Source organism: Amia ocellicauda, chromosome 7 (assembly GCF_036373705.1).
Source record: "Amia ocellicauda isolate fAmiCal2 chromosome 7, fAmiCal2.hap1, whole genome shotgun sequence".
Classification (NCBI taxonomy): domain Eukaryota; kingdom Metazoa; phylum Chordata; class Actinopteri; order Amiiformes; family Amiidae; genus Amia; species Amia ocellicauda.
The window spans coordinates 42,937,277-42,964,161 of record NC_089856.1 but is presented as its reverse complement, the minus strand read 5'-3'; the positions used below and the strand labels follow the sequence as shown (position 1 = coordinate 42,964,161).

The 26,885-nt window shown below is 41.6% G+C and overlaps 1 protein-coding gene across 2 annotated transcripts in view; it reads right to left on the bottom strand.

The window, feature by feature from the left end:
• Nucleotides 1-26,885, bottom strand: part of LOC136753555 (glypican-5) — a 150,200-nt gene that overhangs the window by 15,892 nt on the left and 107,423 nt on the right. For both annotated transcript variants that reach the window (XM_066709777.1, XM_066709776.1), the window contains one exon: nucleotides 20,421-20,577. In XM_066709777.1, the coding sequence (XP_066565874.1) occupies nucleotides 20,421-20,577 (157 nt within the window). The remainder of the gene's footprint in view (nucleotides 1-20,420; nucleotides 20,578-26,885) is intronic.

Below are 26,885 nucleotides of genomic sequence, written 5' to 3'. Positions count from 1 at the left end.
GAACATCTCTGAACTCTGCGTCTGACAAGGCTTTACAATAACCCTGTTTACCTTGACTGCAGCCCCAGAAGAAGGATATTGAGTCGCTTGTGTCACAAACAGCTTCCACTATTAGAAAACAATTAGAATGAATAGATCTCATCCATATGTCATCTAGAGACATAGATATATGCCATATATCTTGGTCCAAAAGGTACCCACTGATAATGCAATTCGAATAGTTCCTGGCTTCCAATGGCACTTGTTCCACAACGAGTCAGCGCCGTGTCTGGTATGCTCTCTTTACATCGGAGAAACCTGGCTAATAAACATGGGAATAAATCTCTTAATTCTTTATTGGTCCTCCCCTGGGAGCAACAAACAATGCATTAGGGACAACGCTCTCAATTACGTGGGGGCGCGTGAGACTTATTAAACATAAAGAACTCCGATGATTACCGCAGCACTTGTGAAAGTTCGATTCATTTTCATGTCTAATGAGCTTATTAATACAGGAAAGCCATCAAACCCCAGCACACGCAACTTCCAGAAGCGGTCACCGCGTTTTAAAGGTGATCGCACACAAATGGCGGCCCGACACTCCGTTTACGAATGGAAAATAATTAAATGCATACCTTCAGCTCGAAAGGAGACATTGCCCTTAATAGCGAAGCGTGCCGCCATTTAAAATGATATACTCTAATTGCCATGATAACAGCACACAATTATAAAACCTGTGAAGGTCAAGCCATTGCTTAGGCTTATCACCAGCTGTCAGTGCAAATAACTGCAGGAAATTGCAACTTAAAGTCAGTTTATAACGTATATCATAGCGGTGGCGGTGACTATCCATTGCACAGCTGGGACATCTCGACCTTGTTTACTTATAGAAATCCATGCCATGTTTTGGGAGAGTGTGGTCTCTTTTATTTTAGGCAGGGGAAGAAATCTGGAGCTGCAGGTCAGTTTAGTGGATATATATTGGACGGAATATCAAGTAAAATGGAAACAATGTCAAAGGCCTGCTGACTGGCACGACCAGCAGAAACCTCTGCTCAAATGGCAGGTTGAGCACTTTTATCCAAACGGCACTGCTTCTGTCCTGGATTATGTCCAACCTGACTGTCGGGTTCCCACAGGGCTCTGCACAACAGGCCAGTGCTGGGGTTTGGTCGGCTGGAGTCAATCGGCGGATCTGTGGCTTGTAACCTGTAGCTTACTGGAGCGCCTGCATGCTATAGATCCACTATTGAGTAATGGGGAAAAAGGTAACTTTGTGGCACACATTTCGAAGTTACAATTGTAGCAGTGAACTGCGGTGGTGGATTGATGATTCTAAACTGTAAATATAGATTATATATTTTTAAAATCGAACAGAGAGAACTAAGACATATTTACACAATTACAAATGTAGTTAAGATTCTGTAGTTATGGTTTTCACTTGTTTTAAAGCTATATGATATATATATTCTCTGCATTTTTCCATTTCTACCTCGCTCTCATTTTTGTGTAGCCCGGTTTGAACTTAACATCTATATATATAACCACTGCCTTGGAACAAATCAAAGTGAAAAAACTAACTTGTACTCAGCAATGTTTTTACTCATTTTTATGTAGTAGAAAGTGATCTCTGAGAAAGAAAATGAACGCTGATAAGTTACAAGTGTCTAATTTGCATTCTGTTGGCAGGTCCATATTGTGATTTGATCTAGTCCACTGCCAGGCATTGTTTTATTTGATAGCCACCATAACATCTAATACTGACTAATGGATAATGAAGTATTTTGCATTACAATATATGCAAATGAAATATGAAAAGGTAAGTTAATTCCTCACCATAAATATTCACACAGTCACCAAAGACAATGAAGGGCATCTTCTCCCAGAACACTCAGCACAGAGGTCACATTAAGTATTTATTTATCTGAGGACGGCCAGAGGGACTCACTCCGGTGTCTTCCACTCGGTTGTATTGTTTAGACCAGCATTGTCAACCTCTGAACCCTGGACTGCCTGCAGGAATTCAATAATTTCCCAGTAGCCCGTGGAAGCCTCTCAAAACTGGATGACTTATGCACTGCATTAACTTTTCCCACTCCCAGGAAGATGTTCTACAGCAGGAACTATTTAGATATTCGAACAAATGTCACTTCAGGGAATGTAAACTGTGCTGTTATTTTATTTTCTTGGCTTTTCCTGAACTGAAAACACAATTTTTCCTGTGTCTGCTGTCAAATCAGGGGAATCTGATCTTTTTTTTAATCTTCCTTTTTTGTTTGTTCTTGTATTTGGCAACAGACAGTTTTTGCTCCTTTAACTTTTTGTAAATAATTAGCATGTTCAAATAATGCCTAAGGGGAAATCACACAGATCTGTGCTGATTGTTTTCTTGCAACATTGTTGACTCACAGAGAATGCTGATTAAAACCAGTTTCAAAGCAAACAAAGTGTATTTTCATAAATTAATCATGGAAATAAGTATTTTACGTATCCAGAATATAGATATTTGTTATTTTATATACATATATCATTGTTTATTTTACATACATGAACAAATAAACAAAAACATATATAAATAGCACTAACAACAACAATAATAATGCTCACTTTAAATTTTTCTTCTTAATACTGTAGTACCTAAAGCTAGATCATGTTTTAACTTTCAAATGTTCTAAATTTGTGAAATATAGTTTTGTGCTTTTTTTAAATGTACCAAATTTGGTTTGTATACCTCATAATAGACCACTTTTTACCATATGCCATTATATACATTTGTGGAGTTTTTTTTATATAACATATGTTGCCTATAAAATACCATTTGTGGTCCATATGTGGTACACTATATTGACTGTATATATATATATATATATAGATTATATTGCTTTTAATAAAACAATCCTTTCATCTGCACTTCCCCAGGGCTCAAAGCTGAAAAAGGACAAGAGTGGCTTTGTAAAAGGGCCAAGGGTCGGGGTCGTACAGCGAGAGTGCAGGTGACTAACAGCTAGCAGACAACATTAATATTTACTGAGGTGTTGAGGTCTCCTTCAGTTCCTTCCATAATGGGAGATGGGAGAGATACGCCGTGTACTTAAACTGCATACCTTTTTGCACAACTCTCAAAGGACTTCCCATCGTTCTCTCCAGTACCACACAACAGATTAAAAAAAGCAACACTTCAGTGGAGCAGTGGAAAGCAACACACACAACAATAAAATACAGTCCTAAAAATCACACGTGCGTCCTGCCCGAAGAAGTGACAGTTCCTAGCTGAGCCTTTAGTATAAATATTTTAAATCAGCGGGGGTCTGGAAGCGCTGACACAGAGAATCCCCCCAGGGTGCGAGAGTCTGACTGGATTTCCTGCAGGGTTTCACAGTTTCCTTGGAGAAGTCGGTCCGCTGCTGCAGGGCCCAACAGACAGATGGACAAACGCACAGAACCAATGGAAATACAAAATGGTAGAATGGTTAGAAACACCAGAAGGCCGTTCAGCCCATCTAGTTGCTCAAAGTAAATTGATCCAATTCTTGCCAACATACTCTATACAGGATGTGAGTTAGTCAGCATCCACAGTGTTTACTCTCTTTCTAAAGATGTGCTGGATCTTTTCCGCCCAGAAAATGCCTAACATTCATTTGTGTCATCCTCTGGTCCTTGATTCAGATTGAGGCTGCACTTCTCTGATACATAAATTCAATTATTTTGACTTCCTGTCAACTGCAAGACTTGCCCTGCTTGCCCTTGTTTCCAGTACATCTCTGTCATCTGAAAACCAAATGCAAATGCAGTTTAACAATTAAGAAAGCCCTAATTTGGATTTAGTACTTTGTTGGGTTTCTTTATCGCTTCTCAGTTATTTTCTACACTGGGATGTTTCTGTGTAAACCTACACACAAGCCTTGGACGTAAGTTCATTCAAAGTTCGCTGACCACTAATCTCCAACCCTGGTCCGGGAAATACCCAATTTGGTTAGTCACCCTAAATCAGCAGTCCATGAAGAACACATGTTAATTATTGACCAGTTAAGCAAGTCACTGTGGTCTTTGATAGCGGAAAAGTTTTCCAGTGTCTGCTGGGAATGAGCAGACCAATACACCAAAAATGGACACAATTGTCATTTCTCCCGGTTTATTTTTCCATTGCAAAGAGTGCAGATATATAAATGTGATTACTCCCAGGAAACTAAGATACAGCTCCAGCGTGATCCTGTCCTCTGTACTATTGACACCGAGGATCAATAAGGAAGATGCAGCTGTTTTTGTGGAGAGCGAAGAATCTGCACAACATTGCATTTGACTCCACAGCACTAGTCCATCCTTACAAGTGTACAGGCAACTGTCTTCCTGGGGGACCGTCTTAAGCTGGTGTCGGGGCAGGGGACAGAACTATATTCTTCCTGTCACATAGCAATACGCTGGGCTGTCTGGGGCAGCACCGGGTACTACATAAAGCAGTCACTGAGGAGCAATATTCAGAAAAATGTACAGAAATGCACCGAAAGCAGTCCACAAATTGTTATACTGTAGTATGAGAAAGACAGAACATGAAAAAGCCTTTTTATACACCTAAGAAAATCAGATGAAAATCAACCATTACTGAAACAAGGGACACTGGGATAAGACACTTCATTGCTGACCTTACGAAGCCACATAGCTGTACAAACGGCTGAATATTGCCACCTACCCAGGATGCTGCATGTTCGGACAGACACACACGCTCGGTTTGAATGCCAAGCTACAGCAGAGTGTGTTTTATAGTGCATGGATTATTCATCTCCTACTGTAAGAGCCTTCAGATGGAGTTTGCTGAAAGCCCAGTTATGTTTTGCTGCAAAAAACAAACAAACTGGAATTCCTGCTACATTGCATTCTTAGAAATCTGTGGACATTTTTAATTTGCAGTCTACATTGAATGGGGTGAAGAACAATTACTATCCATTCGGTCTATGTAAGGCGATAACGCAAAGTTCAGTCATGAGGCGATTTCAGAAGAATGAAGGGGGAAGTGGAAAAACACAACTTGCAAGACTATCTCTCAAAGAGAAATCACACAGATCTCTTTATTGAAGTCAATGACGCTACAAAGGTGCTTAACAGTTGCTGCTCTTGGCCAATGGAGCGAATTCCAACGATACCAACCCGCCCGGGCAGGATATACTGGGCTCGCTTTGGTGTTACTGGGATTACACTGGATCCCCACCCACTCCAGAGAGACGTCCTCCGAATCACGCACCTGTCTTTCAAGTACGCAGCTTCCAGAAGAGGGGAATTAAAGACACCGGGCCCTGCCAGGGAGGATAATCCCGCTGTGGGGTAGATTGCACTGGAAGCACAGCGCCAAGCTGCTGAGCAGATGTTCGGTCTCACTGGGATATTACTGCCAGACATTTTCATTTCCCATCCTCTGCACCTCAGATTCCAGAGATACCGCATCTCACAGCGTGTATCAGGGCGAGTCTGAGGGTTCGATTGCACAATCAAGTGGAGTTCGGGGCACCAGTGCCAGTTTGTATATTTAGTCCAGTCATCATATGTATATTTAGGACCTGAGGTTTGGGGTATTTATTTTGGGTCATGCAACTGTCATTCGCATTCGTCATTAAACTTAATTATAGATTCATTAAACAAGCTATAAATGTCAAACAGAGTTGGTACGTTATACTGTCATGGCTCGATTGAGATGCTGATTCAATTTAAACCTTCTATTTTACCTTCTCCTTGTACTGTAAATAAGGATGTAGATACGTCTTAAGATAATTAAGATGCAAAGGCCAAACATGATAAGGAAAATTAAACAGTGAAGGGTTCAAGCCCTACATATATATTTCTTTAAACCTGGAAATTGCTTCTTTCAATCTAATTGTAGCAAACTTCAGAGCAAAACATTAAATACCAGTTCTGTTGTCACAATTTCCCTATTTATTTTCATATCCTCTGGCAAGTATTTGCATTCTAGGTTGCCATTTTGAAAGATTGATGTGTCAGTCGGTCTTTACAACTACTATTTAGAGTAACATCACGACCCAGAGAAATCAGCATGCCTTCTTCTCCGGCTCGCGTTGCCCTTTATTGTGACCGCCAGAGGAGGAGGGCGAGAGGAGCTCAATAGCTCTAATCACACCGCAGCTGCTGAAAGTGCTCTGTGGAGAGTGATGGATATTGAAGAGAAAAGAAGTAACTCACATACATGAAGCGCAGGTGTGGATGTCTCCTTTCATGCGGCACAGGGTACACCAGGCACACTTGCAAGCTACACAAGGAACTCTGAATTTGAGTTTTTGAGTTGGTCTCAGTCCTGAATTATACCAAAGCATGGTGCATATAGTTTGTATTCAGCACATAATACTTTCTCAGCTATTCTGTTGTCTAAATGACCATTTCAAGATCATTTCACAGGTCAGCATTTTTCTCAACTCAAGGTTCCTAGCCTGTGCTTATATTGGCTAACTTAGCACATTTACCCTGGAGTTTTTATGACACTAATGCAATATTAACACTAACTATATTCAAGATGTGAGACCACCAGGCCTTGAAATCATTTCATTATCATCTATTTCTGTGCTAATCAGTTCTCTCAACTCTTTAGACAAAGTAAATTGAAAAGGGGTTAAAGAGTTGTTCGCTGTCTTTGTTCTGGAAAATGTCCCTCGCTCTAAAGTTGATAACAAGAGAGATAACATCAAACGAGAGTGCCTAACAGAAAGGGCATGGATTGGCCACACAAACTCAATTCAATTGATAATTTTGTTCTGAATGCTCCAAAATTAGGTACAAGGAATATTTATAGTTTGTACTGTAGTGTAAATATAACCAAGCACATTGCCTTAGATTCTGGAAACTCAATTGACTAGGGAATATGTTAATGTGTGAGTTGAAAGTGGAGAAGATACCTTTATGTATCTTTCCTTCATATGGGATAGTCATTTCAAAGCCCCAGAGCCCAGGACAGCTCAGTGCTTGGTGGCGTCTCCTCTCGGTTTGAGAGACGGGTTAAACACACCATCACGTCTCTTCTTCTGTCCTCACCCCCATCTCTCCACCCCACCTCCCCCACTCCCTCTCACTGCGGAGCTGGATTTATGAATCCCAGATCATAAATGGCAGGGCTAACCCACAAATAGAGACAGATGGGTTCCAAACAACTGTATTTATCACTCCGAGGCCAGGGGAGCGGAGATGCTAGATGTGAAATGACTGCTGTGGCTGATTCACCTGACACTCCTTCTCCATCAATCCCCCCCACCACACCTCCCTCCCAGAAAAAGAAAAAGCAGCCGGTAAATTGTCATTGTCCCTGAACAGCTTAATAGCCATTTTACCTGATTAATCCCCCATGCATCAGCACCATCTTATTTACACAGCCTCCCGTTTCCCTGCCCTCCCCAAAGAAGGGCAGGATCCATTACCCTGTCAGAAGAAGCTGCTTTAATTTGGTTGTTAAACCTGCATCTCTTTTCTCCCTCCTTTCGTTTTTGCATGTTCCACCACTGTCAGAGCAAGGTCCCCAACTCTCACATGCAGCCGGCTCGATCGTTAATCTTAAACTGCGGGTGACGCCCGCTGGCTGGATCCCCGGAGGCGAAACGGCATTAAGATATTTACAACCACGTTTCCTGTGCTTCGAGAGACAAAACTCATCCCTTCTGTAACAGTGTGTGCTTATCGATCTTGCTATTTACATGTTCTTTTAATTATTTATTTTTTTCAGTCATAAAATTGATCCGGAAACTTGGTTTTGTGGAAGAGGGATCACGATATAATCCAGGCAGCTCTGTGCCAAGCTTTCCCTTGTCTGTGCACGCCCCAGGTCAGGATTGATTTGGAGTTCACCCCGGCGTGCTTACTTACGCACTGATCACACTCCCGCTCAGCTGGAGCCCGAGCCTTTTGTCTTGTCTGTTTGAAATCTCTATCAAAAACCACCTTCAGCCACTCCCCAGACGCGGCACAGAAGGTTCATTCTTCTCCGGGCCGCTGACAAGACTACCCGAGGAGGGAGATCCCTCTGCATTTTGTTCTACACAGCCGCGGAGCTGTCAGCGGCCGAACGCCTGCCAAGCCGAGAGCAGTGAGCAGGTAGAGGCATTTATTACACTGCACCCGGCCTGCCAGAGCGCACAGGTGTAAGTCGGTAGATAAGAAGAGGGACACCTGAATGCCGCCCGGGGCTTTCTCTCTGATGCCAGGAGAGGTGGCACCGCGCCCAAGAATCCTTGACACCCTTCAATTAGATGGTTTAGAAAATGAACTCATCTGCTGAAACCCGAGCAGGGGCAACACTTTGAGATGACTCATCGGTGTTGTGTGTAAATAAAGTAATATGATTTTATTATCATAGTCTTTTATATGTTTTTTTGTATGATATTTTTGAAATGCAATGTTTGTGAAACATCCAGGGGCTTCCCTTATATTGTAGGAACACAGAACAATTAGTTTTATTTTAGGTATCAGAGAACAACAACGAAAGCATTGAGAGGTATTGTTTGTCTCCAAGCGTTGGTGTATTAAATTAGGGTTTCCAAATTCAATTTATAATGAGTGTTACGTTCAATTGAAATGCTTGTTAAGGTTATGAATAATGAATAAAGCATAGATGCCGGTGCCTGATTATTATGTTTTTGGGTGGGTGTATTGCACTGAGGATAGTATCTGAGGATAGTTTCAAAATTAAGGATATGAATTTGACCACACCCCATTTATCTACGCACAATAGGTCAGTAACAGTGAATGAACTATAAGATTGACACAACAACACAATTGTAATTTGATTTAATTTGCAAACTACAATTACTTTTTTATACAACCCCAGCTTGGAAAGGTCAAGTGCTTATCATCTCGAACCCCTATTTCTTCTCATACAGCGCAAGCAGAGGACTAAAGCAGCTCTCATCAATTATGAATGATCAGTTATGATCAGAAAATGCTAATAACTATACATTCCCATTGGTTCTACGGGCTGAGCAGTGCATTGTAAAGATATAGGAGCTGCGCTGCTCTCAGCCCGGGTGAACACAGTGTGGGAAGTGCACAGGAAATCTTGGGTTAACCCGATTAAATCTGCATTATTGACACTCTTCACATAGTGTGGCCTCTTTAGTGTTGGGTTGTGTTTATTTAGATGGGTCAGAGCCTTGGAGAAAATCAATCCAGACTCCCAGGCAATCGTGGAGAGCAGCACGGATGAACGTTTCCCAACAGAATGGCAACATGGAACAACATTCCTCCAGAACCCAATTACTTTATAAGCAAAGAAAACATTCTTCAGATATTGAGAAATATCTTGTGGAAGCACTGGGGCAAGTCCCCAGCTCCAGACAGATACCTGAACACGTAGGAATTTCTGGTTTCTCAGATTTCTCATTATAATAAAGCCCCGAGAATGAAAACCGTCAGCACAATTTTTGTAAAGAGGACAAATAAGAACTGGCTGGTAAAGTGTTATTGACATTCATGTTGCAGACCCCACATACATGGGTTTCAAAGGGGTTGTACAAAATGTGTTCTGCTGCTTTTACGTATATACAGCTTTCAAAATTAATTGAATCACATATTTTATCCCTTCAGAAGTGCGAACGCTGCCTGGGGTCTGGTATATTTTTAAGAAAAACAACATGTCGTCTGTAGAATCAATTCATTATTAGAATTGAATTAATTGAAATGATGCTTCGTTGAGGAAATCATGAAAAATAATCCGGCATTACTGGTTACTTGTGAGCTTCTTAGTATCTTAAGGATGTAAGTAACTCACGCTGGATTTCTAAGCAAACAAAACATAAACCTTTACCCCCCTTGGTTCATATTTATGAATAATTAAGGCAAGAGACACAGGCATTGTTTGCCACCCAGTCTAGGAGAATTGTGTAATTTATTTAAAAATGCAGGAGAGACCTTAGACACCTTGATGCGACAGAAATAAAACTGCCTTTTTCCCAGTGTGGGGATGTAACACACTCACACAATCTGAGATGAGAAATCTGCCAGAGCCAATTTACTCTCAACCAAGGACATTAACAACAACAATAAAAAAGGGATTTTGACATGAAGTTCTTATACTTATCAATTCGGCTGAGCAAAAGAAGATTTAAAAATACATTTCAAAAGCAACTGGAGGTGATGTAAAAAAAAAACGAAACAATTATGTAATCGTGTGTCATCGCGAACTTCATCCAGTTTTGCCGTACATCAAATTGGTTAGCGGGAGATTAAATTGCCGTCGCTCTAATTCCGAATGCAGATCTCTTATGGAAATGTCCTGTGTTATGGCCTGTGAAAATGGAAGTGCTCTTCATTACATTAACCTTCCGATCGAGATGTTATCTTGCCAAGCTGTGCGGTTCTTTTACGCTCATTTCCTCACATCATCCTGTGACGGAGGAACTGTTTTTCCGTCGATAATGCCATTGTCTCACAGCATACCAATGTATCTGTACAGACTGGTGACTGTTTATTGGAAAGACCAAAAAAAACTAAAGAAAGAGGTGATACTGAAAATGAACTAATCCATTTTATTGGTAACACACGGTTCGTCTTTCGGGGTTAGAAATACAGAAGCTGGTAATTCAATCGGCAGCGAACAATTTCATTTTAAACACGTTTTCATTGCAAAGATCAACTTGCCATCAATGCAAAATGGTAAACAACCGTCATATGAAAATCACATTCCTAGAATTGAAGATAAAGACTGCTTATCCTAAGACCATGTTACCCAAGCAGAATGGCTGCTAATATAGATTATTGATTACTATTATTTATTTCTTGGCAGATGCCCTTATCCAGGGCACCTCACAGTTTACACAATAAGCAATTTAAACATTAAAAAAGCGCATTAGTACAAATCAATACTAAATTCAATTAAAGTGTTACAAAAGGTTATTATTTATTGGGATAATTTATCAATAATTATGTGTTTTGGTATTGTGTTAGTCCACTGAAGGCTAGTCATATGATATGGGACAAACACGTTTAAGCGTCTCACGTGAGAGAGACAGAGAGTGTATCCAAACATGTGCTTTTTCCTGCGGTTAAATTTTTTTAATTAACATCCATTTCAAGAGACATGGCTTTCACATCTTTTCATGCTGTTTTCATGTCAGTCTGCGAATTTGGAATAAACGTTCAGCACTGTTGCAATTTTTACTTCAGTTCTGTTAATATCAACTCAAACCACAAACTCTATCACTGTCACACAAGCAAACCCCTACTGCTGGCACTACAGCAGCTCCAGTCTGTGTGTTTCTAAACAATGTTAGTCAACCATGTCAGCGCAGCAACTGACTCCATTAAAAGAGACCTACAAAAAGCAGCCCACCTTGCCTGTACTGGGGGTAATTAAATGGATTGTCAAGCCAATAAGGGGAGATGGGGGGAGAGACACAAAAAGTTGACACAGTTCATCGCACCAAAGTAGTAGATGTTGTGGGAGAGACCAGACAGAATGTGCTCGAGTTGATGTAATTAAAATGCATTCATCAGAATAGTCTCTGTCTCAATAGGCCGCTGGGGGAAAGCAGACGTATATTCAACCTTTACTTCTACCATAACCACAAATGTAAACACTATATGATACCATGGAAATAGAAATTAATGTGAAAGAGAATTGAACATGATTAATTATAAAAAATAATAGATATGTGCGCGTGTGCATGTGTCCAAGTACGTGGGTGTATGTAGATCTATATATACCCAATCTTTACAGCTAAGTACATTGTGGCACATCGGTGGTGAGACTAATACAGCCGCTAATGTGCAGAGGCGAGAGAAGACCATCGATTCCTAGTATTCCAGCCAGCTCAAGTTAGGTTAATTAATGGCCTCTCAATCGACTGATGGTGAAAACTACAACGCTTGCCCAAATAAATAATTAATGTCGCAATTAGGCCAGACTGAGGAATTAGCAGTCTATCGTTGTGTGGAGCCCTGCTGTTTAGCATTTAATTTGCTCCCAGTTGGCCAGGTGATTCCCAATTATAATCTTCTATTTATACGCAGCTGAGATGCCAGTTTATTTTGGGTTATACACTGATGACAGCCAGCCTGGATAAATGTCCTCCCTGGGGGGGGGGGGGGGGGAATCTCTGAGAAGTCAAGGTGAACTTATTTCTCCTGTTCAGCACGACAGGCAGAGCAGAGCATTCAGTGCCCCTTGTGACTGGCAATAAATGCACGTGGATAATGGTGGCGATCCAGCTCCAAGCAAGAAACCCTACTTTGATCTTCCACGATCTCCTACCACGACATCAAACAGAAACTGGATCCTAAGAAGAGGGGGGGGGGGAATCTTTCACCTGACCCCGAAAACCCCTTTGGCTTTCCTTTAGGCTTGTTTGCCAGAAGAGGTGGGTCCCTCCTGACTCACACAGAATGGCGTTGTCTCATAGAAATTCCACACCACGTGTCCAGATCATTTGAAACACGATGCCAAATCCCCCGTGGCATTCTGCATACTAACAGCGTGTCAATGGAGCGTCCGGGAGAACCTTTCCTGAATACAGATGTTTTCGAGTGAGTCCCGACTAGAACAGTATTGCAAGGGGCCTCTCTTTAGCTCAACAGCAGCAGAGCTCATGTCATTCTGGTTGGGACCACCAAACAGCTGGAACATACAGTAGATCTGGACATGGTGATGTGAGCTGAGATCTGGCGACTGCGAAGGCCATAGCATATGATTTACATCATGTTCATACTCAAACCATTCAGTGACCCTCGTACCCTGTGGATGGGGGCATTGTCATCTTGGAAGAGACCACGCCCATCAGGATAGAAATGTTTCACCATAGGATAAAGGTGAATAACTTTGTAATGATTTGCAGTGATCCTTTCTTCTACGGGGACAAGTGGACCCAAACCATGCCAGGAAAATGCCCCCCACAGCATGACAGAGCCTCCAGATCCCCTCACTGTAGGGGTTAAGCAGTCAGACATGTACCGTTCTCTGAGTGTCGCCACACATGCACTCGCCCACTATGGTGAAGGATGACTAATCTGACCATATAACTTTTTTCCACATCTCTGTAGACCAGTGCCTATGGTGCCCCAACAATGATCCCTCTATCAAAGTCACTTAAATCTTTTCCTCTTGCCATCTTGATCCAAAATCGAGGTCAGCTGGGCCTGCTCAGTATTTTTATACATGCCTGATAGCATGATAGGATCTTAATTGCTTAATTGTATCATGCAGTACACCTGCTTGGAGGCATCTGCATTCGTTATGTTCCTCCACTCATTTATTCAGGTTTTTCCTTTAATTTGTCACCCATCTTTATATAGTCTTGCATTAAACACCAATTTAGTTTACAGCAGCAAGACCCAAGCCCAGCTACCCTGAAGAGTAATGGAGATTCTTAGTTCTTCGCGGCTCCTGTGGGACTCCAGAGCACGCGTGTGTTACGAAAGCAATTAAAAGCAGGTGTCATGTCTAGAAGCACATGTCATTCCTGGAGATTCTTTCCTCTCCTCTTCCCAATTACACGGCACCATGAATCGCCAGGTTTGTTAATGGATGTCCCTTCTGGTTTCCGCAAATTAAAACCTCCTTGGGCCGACTCGTCCAATGTTCATCCCGTGTTTATTATCCTGTGGTGGAACTGCCCATTGTCCCCCTTTAAATTGTCAACTTTCTTCATCATTTAAAAAGCTCCAACAGCCAGGCGACACATTTCCATCCCTTAAATTTTTTATACGATTTCTCTGATTTCTCATGGATGCTGCCTCATTATCCCTATCCTTTCCCCATTACTCAGACACACTCTGCAGGTCATACTGTTCCTTTACTTCTGATAACAACATCATCAACTCTCTTCCAGTCAGGACGTTTCAAGTCACAGCTTTTTAAGCAATTGCCTTTCCTTTGAAACTCGGATTGAACAAACAATTTGACCACTTTTCGCGAATTGACAACTCCAGCTGCCGATACATTTTGCGATTGACAATCAAGTTAATAGCAAAGACTGCTGCTCCATTTCAGCTGATAGTATCGTACGTGCTTGTGCAATGTTCAGCTCCATAGAACAACATTTTTTTCATCACACGCCTTCATGACACATTGCTGAAGACGAAACATGGTTTAGAGGATTACAGTGACCTCATGTCAAGAAAACTACTATATGAAGTAATCATATAGCAGCACTGTGGAGTAGTGGAGAGGGCTCTGCACTCATGACTGGAAGGTTGTAGGTTCAAATCCCAAGTTGCCCTGGATAAGAGTGTCAGCTAAATACCAAAAAAAATAAAATAATCATCAGATATTCTGTGAAATATGATTTGTTGTGCCATTTATTTTATAGCTGCACTCCTTACTGTCTTACCAATCTTTCCATAATTATTCCAATTACTGTCGTTGGAGTGTAAGTATCTTCCACAAACAGGTGGCATTTTAAAATCGCTTCAAATTAATGTTTTCCCAGCAGAATGTCAAAGCAGCAAATCACCAACAAATGGCACAACCTTACAGAATACAATCAAGAGAACTAACTCTGCAAATCATGCTAAATATGCACAAGGTCAACGCAGAATAAATTATTTGTTTCATATTTGTGTGTTCTTTGTTAGTTTGTTTGTTTGTTAGTTTTCATATCCATTCAAAGAGCCAAGAGTTTTTCAGATGGAAGTTTTGTGAGGAAAATATATTTGTGATATATAATCCTACATTTCTTAAAAATCTTTGAAAAATTCCTAAACAAACACTATATTTCCTGTTTATGGCCTGAAACAGAATCAGGTATCTCTATCTATCCATATTAATGCAAATTGCATGGTCTTTGATAATAATTCCCTAATGCATTTCTATACGATCAAACAATGCCTGGCGAGCAATATTAGGTTTTCCAAGCAGCTCATTACCGAACGCCCGGAGAAAGTCAATTTTATCATTTCGTAAAACACGATCTGCAAGGCGGGCGAACACCTTAATTTCCATCCTTCTCCTTTCTTCACACCCCGATAATGAAGCAGTTAAGGGTGACATGCCGAGGTGTGACCGTGCATGAGCAAGAACAATGGGAATAGGAATAGGACCTCCGCGTTGATGGCGTGTTTTGACAACCTTTCACAACCTGTGGGCAACGCAGGAGCGGTGATGAGTTATTTCAGCTCCACGCCGCCACGCATCTTAATTCCAGGGAGGTGTCAGATCTAATTCAATAACGTAGTAAATATCTAATCCAGTACTCGCTATTCAGTATGTCAGCCTCAGAAATCTGGCTTTTGATCAAGGGCACCGTACACATGCTGCATGGGAAACAGCATGTTACGTTGTTGTTTGAGCTTATTATCATGTGAACCACGGTTAATCACATTTGGAATTGTAAATTCGACCTTTGGAGGGGAAGGATAGGTAGCTGTAATTGAACTTAAATACATGTCATATTGGGATTTGTAAGGTAGCATCCAAAGTGGCTCTTCAAAGGCAATAAAATTGTGTAGGTTGAGCCCTATGGTCAATGGCTGACAGTCCCTAATGGCTTAGCAAAATTGGTTGCTGGGACTTAATGGGGGTAGTGCCAGCTGGGGGATTCTAGGTGTGTCTCACAGTTGCCTTATTTTTTCTTTATTTTTTCCAAATTGGGGAACAGCAGGTATAGAATTTCATGTTCTCTCAGTTTGGAATCAGCAATTGTTAGTCAGCCACCATGACTCCCTTATCAACACAGGAGAGGTCAATAATAAGTCCTGCCGAGCCGTGTGCTTCTTTTCATCGCCTGAGCCCACAGCCCTGCGGGTTCACATGGTACCTGGGACGATACAAGAGTTGCTGCTGTGGTAGAAGTTCAAGCCTCCTCGTCCCTGGCTCTTCTTGTCTGACTCGACCCTCTCTGTGTGATGCAGTAGACCTAGTTTACATCATGGAATTTATGTTTCTGCTTGGGTAGCAAGAAGATGAAACAACAATACTGATATGTTCAAAGTTTGGCTTTTCAAAGCAAACAATGTCTTCTGCATTATATTTAAATCTGCAATGTTGATTGTAAAAGACCATAAACTAGACAAGATGTGATATCTGCAGTTTCCCAAGTTCAATTGAAGATAACCGATAAAGGAACCATTTGCAAACAACACAGATTGCCTAAATGTGATGTGACCATATGTGAATTACTCCAAAGTAACATATGGTATCAAGACTCTTTACCCCCTGTGTGAGAATGATAGCAAAGCATCAATATATAATACCAACCGAGCTCCCCTTTAAATTCCTCAACGCAGGCCCTAATCTTTTGTTTAGAGATGCATCTGTTTGCATGCTCCTTACTTATCCTTTCAAATTTAGAGCAGCAAAAATAAACTATGATCATAGAAAATGTCAGAAACTGGCAGATCGAAAAGAGGCTGCCAGAATGTTTTATGGTTGTGTAAGAAGCACATCCAAATAATAAGTATCCTGCAGAAACACACTGCACTGAATGACTCCGAGGGCTGTTTACCGACCAAACGGGTCGTGATGCTTGCAAATTGCATCCGTGAATCTCTTTCACATCATTGAGAGACAAATTGAATTGGGGAGATGTTTCAATCGCTAATTGGTAAAATTGCTTCCTTGTGGAATCAATGGGACTTTGATACCTCTCGTCGCTGAGAAGACAATCCAGATCCTGTCAACAATGTTAGACTTGGGCTTGTGCTTCAGTTACAGATAAAGGTGCCATTCAGCGACTTTCTGAAACATCATCCTGACGGTGACTATCCATTGATTTCGAGAGGATTCCATCGCTCCTCTCTGGCACGGATGTATGAGACCCGATTTGCAATACGGCAATATCAATCACTTCAGAGAAAAATAAAAATACTAGCCCTATTAGTTACACGTACAGACTGCAGGTGCGTGCCATCCATCATGGTTTACACATCCGAAGCAGAGAAACAACCCCTACACCACAAATGCTGATGACAGAGTTACCATCTTCAGTAGACCTAGAGAGAGAGCAAGAGGGAAGTCGTCTGTGCCTACATGAATCTATAGAGGAACCACAAAATGACATGTTCTTAAACACGCATGTTCATTTATATATGGCAGTGATACAGACCAATGATACAGAAGAGTGGCAAACCCTAACCTACTATTTGCAGTCCAATCCTACCTCCCATTAAAGGGCAAAACCCGTCTAAGCACTTACCCAATGGGCACACAGGGCTCTGCTTGCAGTTCACAACCTTTTATGAAGAAGTCACAGGTCTAAAAAGAAAAATCAGCTAACTGACTCCTACCCAAGTTCATTATGATCAAGAGGAAATAACCCGCCCCGCCCACGATGACAGAGCGATGGCGCACGGTCTTTAGTGCCAGCGCAGCTCCTTCGCCTGGAAACTCAAAGTTAGAGTCAGGAATCTCTTTTAATGAGGGTGAGTTGAACAAACTGGTTTGAAACATTGTTTTCCCATGCTAATTCTCCTGTGTTTTGGGCAGCAGGCAAGGTTACCCCGCTTTTCACTGCAATCTCCATTTCCCATAACCCTTTTCACCGCCCCCTTTTCTTCTGCGTTGCCACACTGGCTCTCGTTGCCAGGAGATCTCCAGAATGCATACCTCGCCCCCCTGCTACAGTCTATAACCAAGGTATTTCTTCTAAGGTCCGATGCTGAATTCCCAGCTTGGGTTGCCAGTGAACGTGAACTTTTACAAAGAAATGAAGGAGCAGGGAAAGAGATTGAGCTGGCCAGCTTAGCGGTAGGGATGGAAACAGGCAACTCTCTGCTGTTTAGTACCATCCATCTTCTGGCTTTGCCACTACATTAGCACTAGGCATCAACAAAACAGGATACAGGGATTGACAGCTTGTAATGAAGTACCTTAAAAGACTTCTTACAACTTGACTTATACTTTGAAAGCAAAAGGAAAAGAAGGCATTTGAACTTCTCAACACAAACAATGTGTACAAGGCACTGCTTTTTGGTTCTGTAGTGGCTACCATTTTGATTTCTCTGCTTAAAATGCATTAAGGATTTAGCAAATGTCAAGTGCACAGTGATAGACTGTGCCACAATGTCTTCATTGTGATAACAGCAGCTTATAAACACTAATTTCTTATTTCCCTGCATTGGTATTCCTGGATTAATACTAAATATAAATATACTGTATTGCTATTGTTTAATTGTGCATAAAAAACTTTACACTTCAGCTCCTGCTCAACAGGAGAAATCTCAGTACCAAGTAACCGGATCACATAATTATTCTGCTTTCTCAGTTTGGAGATGGCGACAATTTAGTCAGATTAGTGCGCAAAAGCCCTTCAATACAAATTACCAATATGCACCTCTGTTACACACATAATATGATAATTATATTTCTCCTGTTGCTTTCCTCAGTTTTTTATGTTAAAAACATGTTAACACAGAAAAGAGTCCTGAACCCATGGGAAATAAAGACTAAAACGGATTCCTACAAAGAACAAAAATGACCAGACGGAGTGAACAGTGAAACCTGTGGAGAAGACCAAGTGGAGACCTGACCTTAAAATCGGGAGATCGATGGCTGCACAGGTACGTCTGCATTCATGTCCACTTTATGCAGGGAATTGTGTGCAGGAGGATTGTGTGGTGGGGGGGTTACTAGCTGCCTGCAAACCAATTATCACAGGCAAACATGTACAGGGATGGCTTCAGAGGTCTTGGGATCATGGAGATTGAGGTAGAGAACAGTATCCTGTGGAGTGATCTCACAATGCTACATGCTTGCTGGGATTTTATGGTGAGGGCCAGACATCTGCAGAGGAAAACAGCCCTGACAATATTCTGCTCTGGATCCTCAACACGATGGGAACGGCAAATCAAGGCAACACCACCAAGACCAAACTCTGCCACTATACACAAAACGACACAAAGGTCGGATGTGCTGCACAACACGCACATCGAGGGGTGTATTTTAGATGCATTTCCGTCAATGTCGAGTGCATACGCTCACTTCTTTCCGGGTCTGCATTAGCCCTTCAGCAGAAGTCAGATCAGGTAGCAACACATTGCACCAAACGCGCCCAACTCAACTTAAATAACTTCTTTCAGTCACATAATACTTCAGATTTATCTCCAAATGAATTAATAGTGTTCAGGGCAAAAGGTCCCCGCTTTATCAAATGTGCCTTCAAGGCAGGTTTGCAGCCTCGTCAAAGTCATCCTCTCAATCCCCCCGTGTCTCCATGGCAACAGGCCCACAGTCACACGCTTCCAAGGTTGCGGGGAGGAAAAAAAAGTGTACAGAGGGGGAGAAGAGGTCGTGACCTCTGGGCTACAAATCAATTTAACAGCAAGTTAGATGGGCTACGGAGTAAATTCCGGGGGAAATAAAAACACAGAAATAAAAGCAAATCGTGCCGGAGACGGGACCATTTTGTTTCCTTCGCTATTAACAGAATGAGTAATAAGGTTGCTTGTGAGATTATAAAAAAGGCTTTAAGAGTTAAAGACGAGGGATAAATCTTGTTGGAGAGTGAGGCAGTAAAGAAGAGGGAGTCTGCTGGCTCTCAGAGACCTCGACTATCACTTAAACCCCACCTAAGAGCAGAGAGCGAGCGAGAGACAGCCCAGCAGTCCATCTTGCTCATGTGATTGTTTGTAGCTTCAGTAATCTAATCCAGCTATCTCTACATGGTCCCAGGAACCACTTCAACAGCATGGCTGTGTGGCTTGTTCCACACACCTATGTGAAGAAATGCCTCCTATTTTCCACCTTAAATACACTTCCCCTTCATTTCCACTCCTGCCCCTCGGGTCCCTGTTTCCTTGCCGAACCCAGGCGTAATTCTTTGGGTTTGTCAATATCTTGAGTACTTTAGTATCAAGTCACTTTGTAATCTCCTCTGTCCCAGACTAAAGAGACTGTTATTTTAACCTAAACATAAATCTCTCTCCACACTGTCACTGTCTCTTTAGCATTTCCATCCTTCGCTGACCGTAAAGACGTGTGGAAAAACAATAGTAAAATGACGATCTCCCGAATGAGATATTTCATATTATAACAAGCAGGGATCCTTATAAGAAGGTAATAGTCTTCTATAGTTCCACCAGAAGCTTTAACAAAGAATGTGGGTTAAGGCAAATTAAAACCTGACCTGTACCATGCATCAGCAATTGTGCTTAACAACGTGACTTCCATTGGCATCCACAGATCACATATCCTAGTTCTGTTTTTCCAGCTCCTGTGGTAAGTTCCTGCAGCCCAAATGAGTAACATTATCAATATCTCTGCTGGGGATCTGAGTGGCAGTTTGTAAGGCTGCATTTGATGTGTGTTTGCAACGCCATCACTGCCATCTTAACCATTTTGCTGATCACATGGTTTACTGAGGCCTTAACATTGGCAGAACAAGATCTAGAAAAGGAATTGGTGACAACAGGGTTTTAAATGCTGCTGAATTGGCTCAAGAAGAAAGTAAATCAAGGGCGGAAACACAGTCAAATACCCCTGTCTAGTTATAGCCCAGATGGTCAGAGCCCTAGAGGGCAGGAGGACTCACCGATCTTGGTAACGATGACTCCAACTTTTCGATCCCCGTCGCCCGATCCCTGGCAGCCATCCTCGTCATCGCAGTCTGAGCTTCCCTCCGCAGTCCCGCTCCCCGCCTCTGACCACCCGACCTTCTTCAGCACCTGGGGCGTTTTCCCCTGCATCTCCTGCAACCAAACGCAAAACGAGAGACACTGAGGAGGAGCACAGCAGTACGCCCATGGCGGTTAGAGTGAGGTGTTTGCTTTCAAAGACTATTATGTGAAAAAAATGAGTGGTATAGATAGAACTCATTTAAATGTGAAAATCAGAACTCCTACCTGTAACCATTATACATAACCAGTCATTTGCACAAATGTAATAATGGTGAGAACGGCACATGAATTGGAACGGACTGGAGCCAGTAAATCATAACCTTATGGTTTGTAATTATGCTACTGGAAGTATGCAATATAAACAGTACTGATATTCTTACATAAAACAATCTCTTTTAAAGCACGTCGAACATAAAACAAACTACTGTTACAGTTCAAGGAAAGCTCCCCAAAATCACGGAGGAATATCTTCCATTACATTTGACAGGCTGTTCCACCTCGACTGACTTTAATATTGGGATTGAATTTCTCCGATTAAAGATAAACAGCAGCTGTAAAGTGTATTATGTAAAACACTCGTTGATCATTAAAGGGACAGCTCGGTGCGCCCCACGGTTCATTTCTCCAGCTCCTGTGACACGTCAATCAGCCCCGTGTCGACAGGCAACACCCAAGAGTCTTCACCAGCAACAGGACAGGAGGGGGTGCGAACAGCCAAACCATAAAAACCAAAGACTTCGGGGAATAATTCATTGTGGGAGAAGTGTGACGGGCTTGCAGATGTGAGGGAGATCAGTGTGACCTTGCTGTTGAGTCGCCACCTGCTAAACCAGTGAAGGGAATGTCATTTCTGCTCTTCCTCAAACAGGCGCCCATGCAGGAGGTCGATACTGTGGCTTAGAAACTGGGTAATACAGGAAAGGACTGTACTAACTGTGGTAATAATAATAACAACAACAACAACAACAACAACAACAACAACAACAAACTAGAATTTAAAGTATCTGAAGTTACTTTGTCAGTGACAGTACTATTATGCATGATATCTTACTTTGTATGGTAGAATGCAGGTTAATATCAGTGCTAGTTTGTAACAATAGCAGTAGTAGAATTAACTTATGAAGTAGTTGTATGCATCAGGAACAATATGTAAAAATAAGACGGTCAAAGAAGACAAAATATGGAAAAGTGACATAGAAAACCATGGGCTAAATATGAGGTTGTGACACTTTTGTGTCCTACAAGATTGTCGTGTGGTGTAGTGTGGTAAAAAATGCCGGTGTAGTGTAGTGTTGCCTGGTACAGATAGTAAAGTATAGTGTGCTAAACATGGTAAAAACATGGTAATATATGGTACAGTGTAGTATGGTGTAGCGTGGGTAAAACATATGTTAAAATCTGATCACCTATGATAGCATCATGCATAGTAAAGCAACATTACAAAGAAATGGCCAAAGTATATAATTGTACACTTTCCTCAGATAATGGAGGATAATGAACAGAATTTAATAACTATTTCACTCTGCTGTGAAAACACATATAACACCATCATTCATAACCAGCCAGAACAATTATTTGTACAGCTCCTTTTGAATCTTTTCCCCTTAACAAGCTGTTACATAGAGGGCCACTATCGTCACTAATGCAGTGCAAGAAAATGTGAAGGATTATACAGAACAATGCAAAGCAGAAAGCTCCTTGGCTCAAACAGCGGTGTCTAAATGACTGGTGGCGATTTTAACTCACTGCACTCAGAAGAACACAGGGAGGCAGTGCTTTTTCTTAAAGTCAGAAATTGATTTAATTGTGTTAATTCAGCAAGAATGCAGATGTGTGTTAATGCTATTATTCTGCCCCATTTTTCTATAGTTTCATGTACTAGAATAGCATTATTTGTATCAAAAATGTCTTGGCTTGGTGTAGGATTAAGCCCCAGCTTGGATCATGCTGGTTATTTTATTGCTTTTCTGTACGGAAGAAAGCAAAAGGTAAAAAGTTTCATAGTTACTACCAGTGCAGTTACTCTCAAAAACTATCAGTAATATACACCGATCAGCCATAACATTATGACCACTGACAGGTGAAGTGAATAACACTGATAATCTCATTATCATGGCACCTAGTTAGGTTGGTGTGAAATTAAAGGTCTATATGCCATGGGTTTGGTCACAGTCTGTCACTTGCTGGGCCACTGCTGGGATCGCACTAGTGGTACAGAGGGATCTGGGGTTAAATATGAGGATAGTAGGCAGCCATTAGTTACCAAGGCAACAAAATACAAACTGAGACCCATGACGCGCTCCTCTTCCATTACTGAGGTTTTGAATTCCTAAGAAGTTATTTCACAGTGGTTTTCACAGCTGCCGAGTCCGCTGAAATAAATAGACTTTGCATCTGAGCTTCAGTATTACATCTTAAAAGCACAAAGAGAGAAATGCATTAAAAAGCGATCTCTCTTTTTTTTTGCTGCCATGGTGTTAACTAGTGTAATGATATGGAGCAAGACTTTTGACTCTCTAAATCTTCAAGTTTTTCCACAGATACGTTACATTATTTTTAAAAGAACAAAAATCAACACACAGATTTCCGATACTACAAGCCTAAGGTCTAAAAAGTTTGTCTCTCTTGTTCTAAGAATGGAGACGGAAAAATCAACACTCCTAAACATATGACTAAACACAGGCCGATATGGCACGCAGTGAATGTAACTGGTAATTACTGCGCTGGGAATGCTTGGCCAACACTTTCCAGCTTCAATGGGAGACGAAAACTAGAGTATGAATGTCTTCCAGGAGCTGATACGACCGGATGGCAATTACTCTCACTACAGCGATGGCATTTCCCATACAGGGCTAATTTATAGATAGCAGACACTCATAAGAAACAACTCTGTCAGCACGCGGTATTACCCAACCCAACCGGCACCCAGCAACGAGGAAGTTTAATTCAAAGCAAACAGGAGAGGAGTCAACGTGAAACACAACTGAAACACTGTCAAGACAAAAGAGATCAAGCTGTAAGATGGCATTTCCCATCTTCAAGGGGAGTTGCTTCTGGGGGATTATTTAATGTTTTCAAAGCAAAATTCATTTCTTAGAAGTTCTGCCCAGGACGGTATTTAGGTATGAGCCATATTCCCCATTTCCTAATACCTTTTCAATCTATTCATGCCACTCTCTCTTCACGGCACCGAAGGAGACGGAGAACTGTTTTAGCCCAGTAATATGGGTAAAGCTGTGGGATTTATTCTCTATAGTTTCTATAATCATGTGGAGCCTCAACGAACTTCAAAAGTAGTGCTCTTCGTGTTTTTCATGACCAAATTGTAACTAATCTCCAGAAGACTAGCTCTGTAGCACTTGCAGAATAAATATGAGCAAATGCATTTGTAGGATAATTAGAGAGAGCACTTGAATAATGGGAATAATGTGAGAGGATAATCATGAGTCATTCTCTGTGTCTTTTGTTTTTTTACTTATACATTTTATTAAAATATATTGCAATAATTCAAAACAAAAATTGAGTGCATTCACTATGTCCATGGTTCCAAAAACATATTTAAATAGATATGTTTGTACACAAGCTTGAACTAAGACACCTCAGCCTTGAACTCACTGAACTATTTAACCTGCACTAGAAGGCCTGCCAAAAAGGTAACAAAACAATAATTTGTTCAGTCTGCCACTGGGCTTTTTTTTATATATACTCACTCCCCTACAGCTGCCGAACAACTCATAACAGACAACACAGAATTAATGATGCACCGACACAGGTGGAAACAACACTCTCGTAACAAGACGTCACAGTTTTGCCTGGGCCCAGCTGCTACAAATCCCAGACACCTGAACAATATACCTAAAGGAAGGGAATTCTTAATCCAAGTTCATGACGATTACAACCCTCTCAAGTGTTATCAGAGGACAGAGCAGCTAAAAAAAGTGTAAAACAGGGGCGGGGACAGGACTTACAATGCATACGCCAGTAAGTTCAGTTCAGCGGAAACTAAAGCAGTAATGCGAATCCCCTGGGTGGTACTGTACTGTCTGGTTCATTGTGACTCCAGTTCTGGTCCACTAAAGCCATGTTTTTTTGTTACAAATTAAAAAAAGGCCTGGCAGAACACCGAAAATCACTCCCGTCCACTCACTTCCTCTGAAACCAAGAACTGGATTAAAAGTGACATGTCATCTGACAAGTCATACACCAAAAACAAGCATCATAACCCCCCGGAGATAAAGTGCACGAGCAGGAGGTAGAATGTTTTACGATTATAAAACACCAGTTATAATCAGTGGCATTTTGTTTTATGATAATTCACTTTCAATGGGCACGGGGTGTCCTGTGACCTTTTTTAAATAACTGGCAGCAGAGGTTTGTGTAGTCTATGAATTTAAATGACAGCCGAGGTAGAAGTTATTCGCTCAGTTTTACAGAAAGGTCTATTCTACTATTGACGAAGTTCTGAACTGGCTCTGTTCAAGGCAGGATGGACAGACTGCCTGCTAGACTAGGGAAAACAACAGCAGAGGATTGTTTTTAAGCAATTTCTCCATGGGAAAGGGAGGGGGACAGAAAATGAATATTCATTTACATTGAGGTGGTTCTACAATGACCTGCTGGCATTAATACACCTGTAAAAACACAAGAATGACCCAATAAGCCCTTTTCCATGTGTGTATCACATGTGGTCAAAGAATAAAGTCATTGTGAATTAAGACTGACTGAAATTGACCTTCCATAAGGTCTTATGACTCAGACCATAAACACATTTCGACTTGCCTTTTCACTCTTTCTTAAAATGGCTTTATTGTTGAGTCCCAGGCTTGTGGTCACTTTGATTCTCTCACAATGAGGTACTTAATTTGGAGCCCAAGCATTTATGATGTTGATCACAACAAGTGCATTATTTCACATTCCTTTCAGCTACTTTCTCTGGTGTTCTTGATTCTGCCGAGACAAACAGACTTACAGACGGACAGACATGGTGCCGCGGCAGATAGTCCGGCGGCTAACACTGTACCGGCTTTGCTCTGTGCCGTACATCCCTCATCCCCTGCTGGCAAAGACACAGACAACACATGCTCCGTCGGCCCTGAGCTAACAGTTTCATTCCGTGAGCAAATATTATCTTTTCATAAAGCATTCCAGGACTCTCCGCTCCAGAGATTTCAAATTAATCAAAAGGCCGGCTTTGCAGTTACTCTTCCCAATTCTTTTTTCTAATTTTTTTCTGCCAGAGAATGTGCCACAGGGTGGGAAAGAGCTCCCAGCTGCAGAGGTTTAAAGTTTTGGAAAGGGGCTGCTTTCAGCTTCCCACAGTTCTGTTATCTCATCACTCTGCCATTACAAAGCTGTTTCCTTACTGCACTCCCTTAAAGAACATGTACATTAATTCACATTCAACTGTGGTCTGATGCCATGTCATCATTTCACCTTCTGCTTCTCTGCAATGCCACCATCCGAGTTAGGGAGGGCAACCCTTTGTTTTTGATTAAAACTGAATGTGGTCGGCATGGTTTAAAGCTAGTCATCAGGTTTTTAAATTCCTTTCACAGATGTATTTTAGATTTCTCCAGTTATCTAATTCTGAAGAGGCTTTATAATAGACAACTCGGTGACAAAGTAATAACCCCAGTGATATGCAATGAGAAGCAGACATCTTTTTGTGTTCCTACATTCAGACAGTCTTAGCATTCCTGATTTTGTTTTAACTGCCTTAATTGAAGTTAATCTTGCCTTAATTCAGTCAATTAAGTACAGCTGCTGACATGGTGAAAGTAAATAGGTTGAAGGAAAGGTGATTTAGTCAAGGACTAGCATGATTTCAGTTAAGTGAGTTGTGCCAGGTGGATCAAGTTGGAGGCAGTTAGGTGTGAATTGGGGGCAGGTAGACAAAAGGGTACTTAAAGCTGCTGTTGAGAAAGAGCTGTGTCATGTGGCAACAAAGTCAAGCAGTTGACCAGGGGACAGAAACCAAGAGCCCCAAAAAAAAAACAAAAAAAAACTTGCAAAATTTAGAAGCATGTAGCTACTACAGTGTCAGGTTTGCAGAATGATTGCCTTCCTGGATGAACTCATCCAAGAAGATTTCATTTGTGAACGTTGTCAGCATCCGTGATCTTGAGGCTCAGCTTGTTGACCTGCTCTCTATTAGTGATATGGGAGAATTAGTCAATCGGCCCTTTATAGAGACCTTAGAGCAGGAAAGTGTAGAGAACTGCTGGGTTACAGTAGGTTGTAACCACAGAAAAGGGTGCACACAACCCTTAGAGACATCCCAAGAGCTAGAAATGCCCAACAGGTTCCAACTGCTGGACACCGAGTTGGACAGTGATGGCTCCAAGGGTGACGGGAGAGCAGTTGAGCACCAGAGCACCATG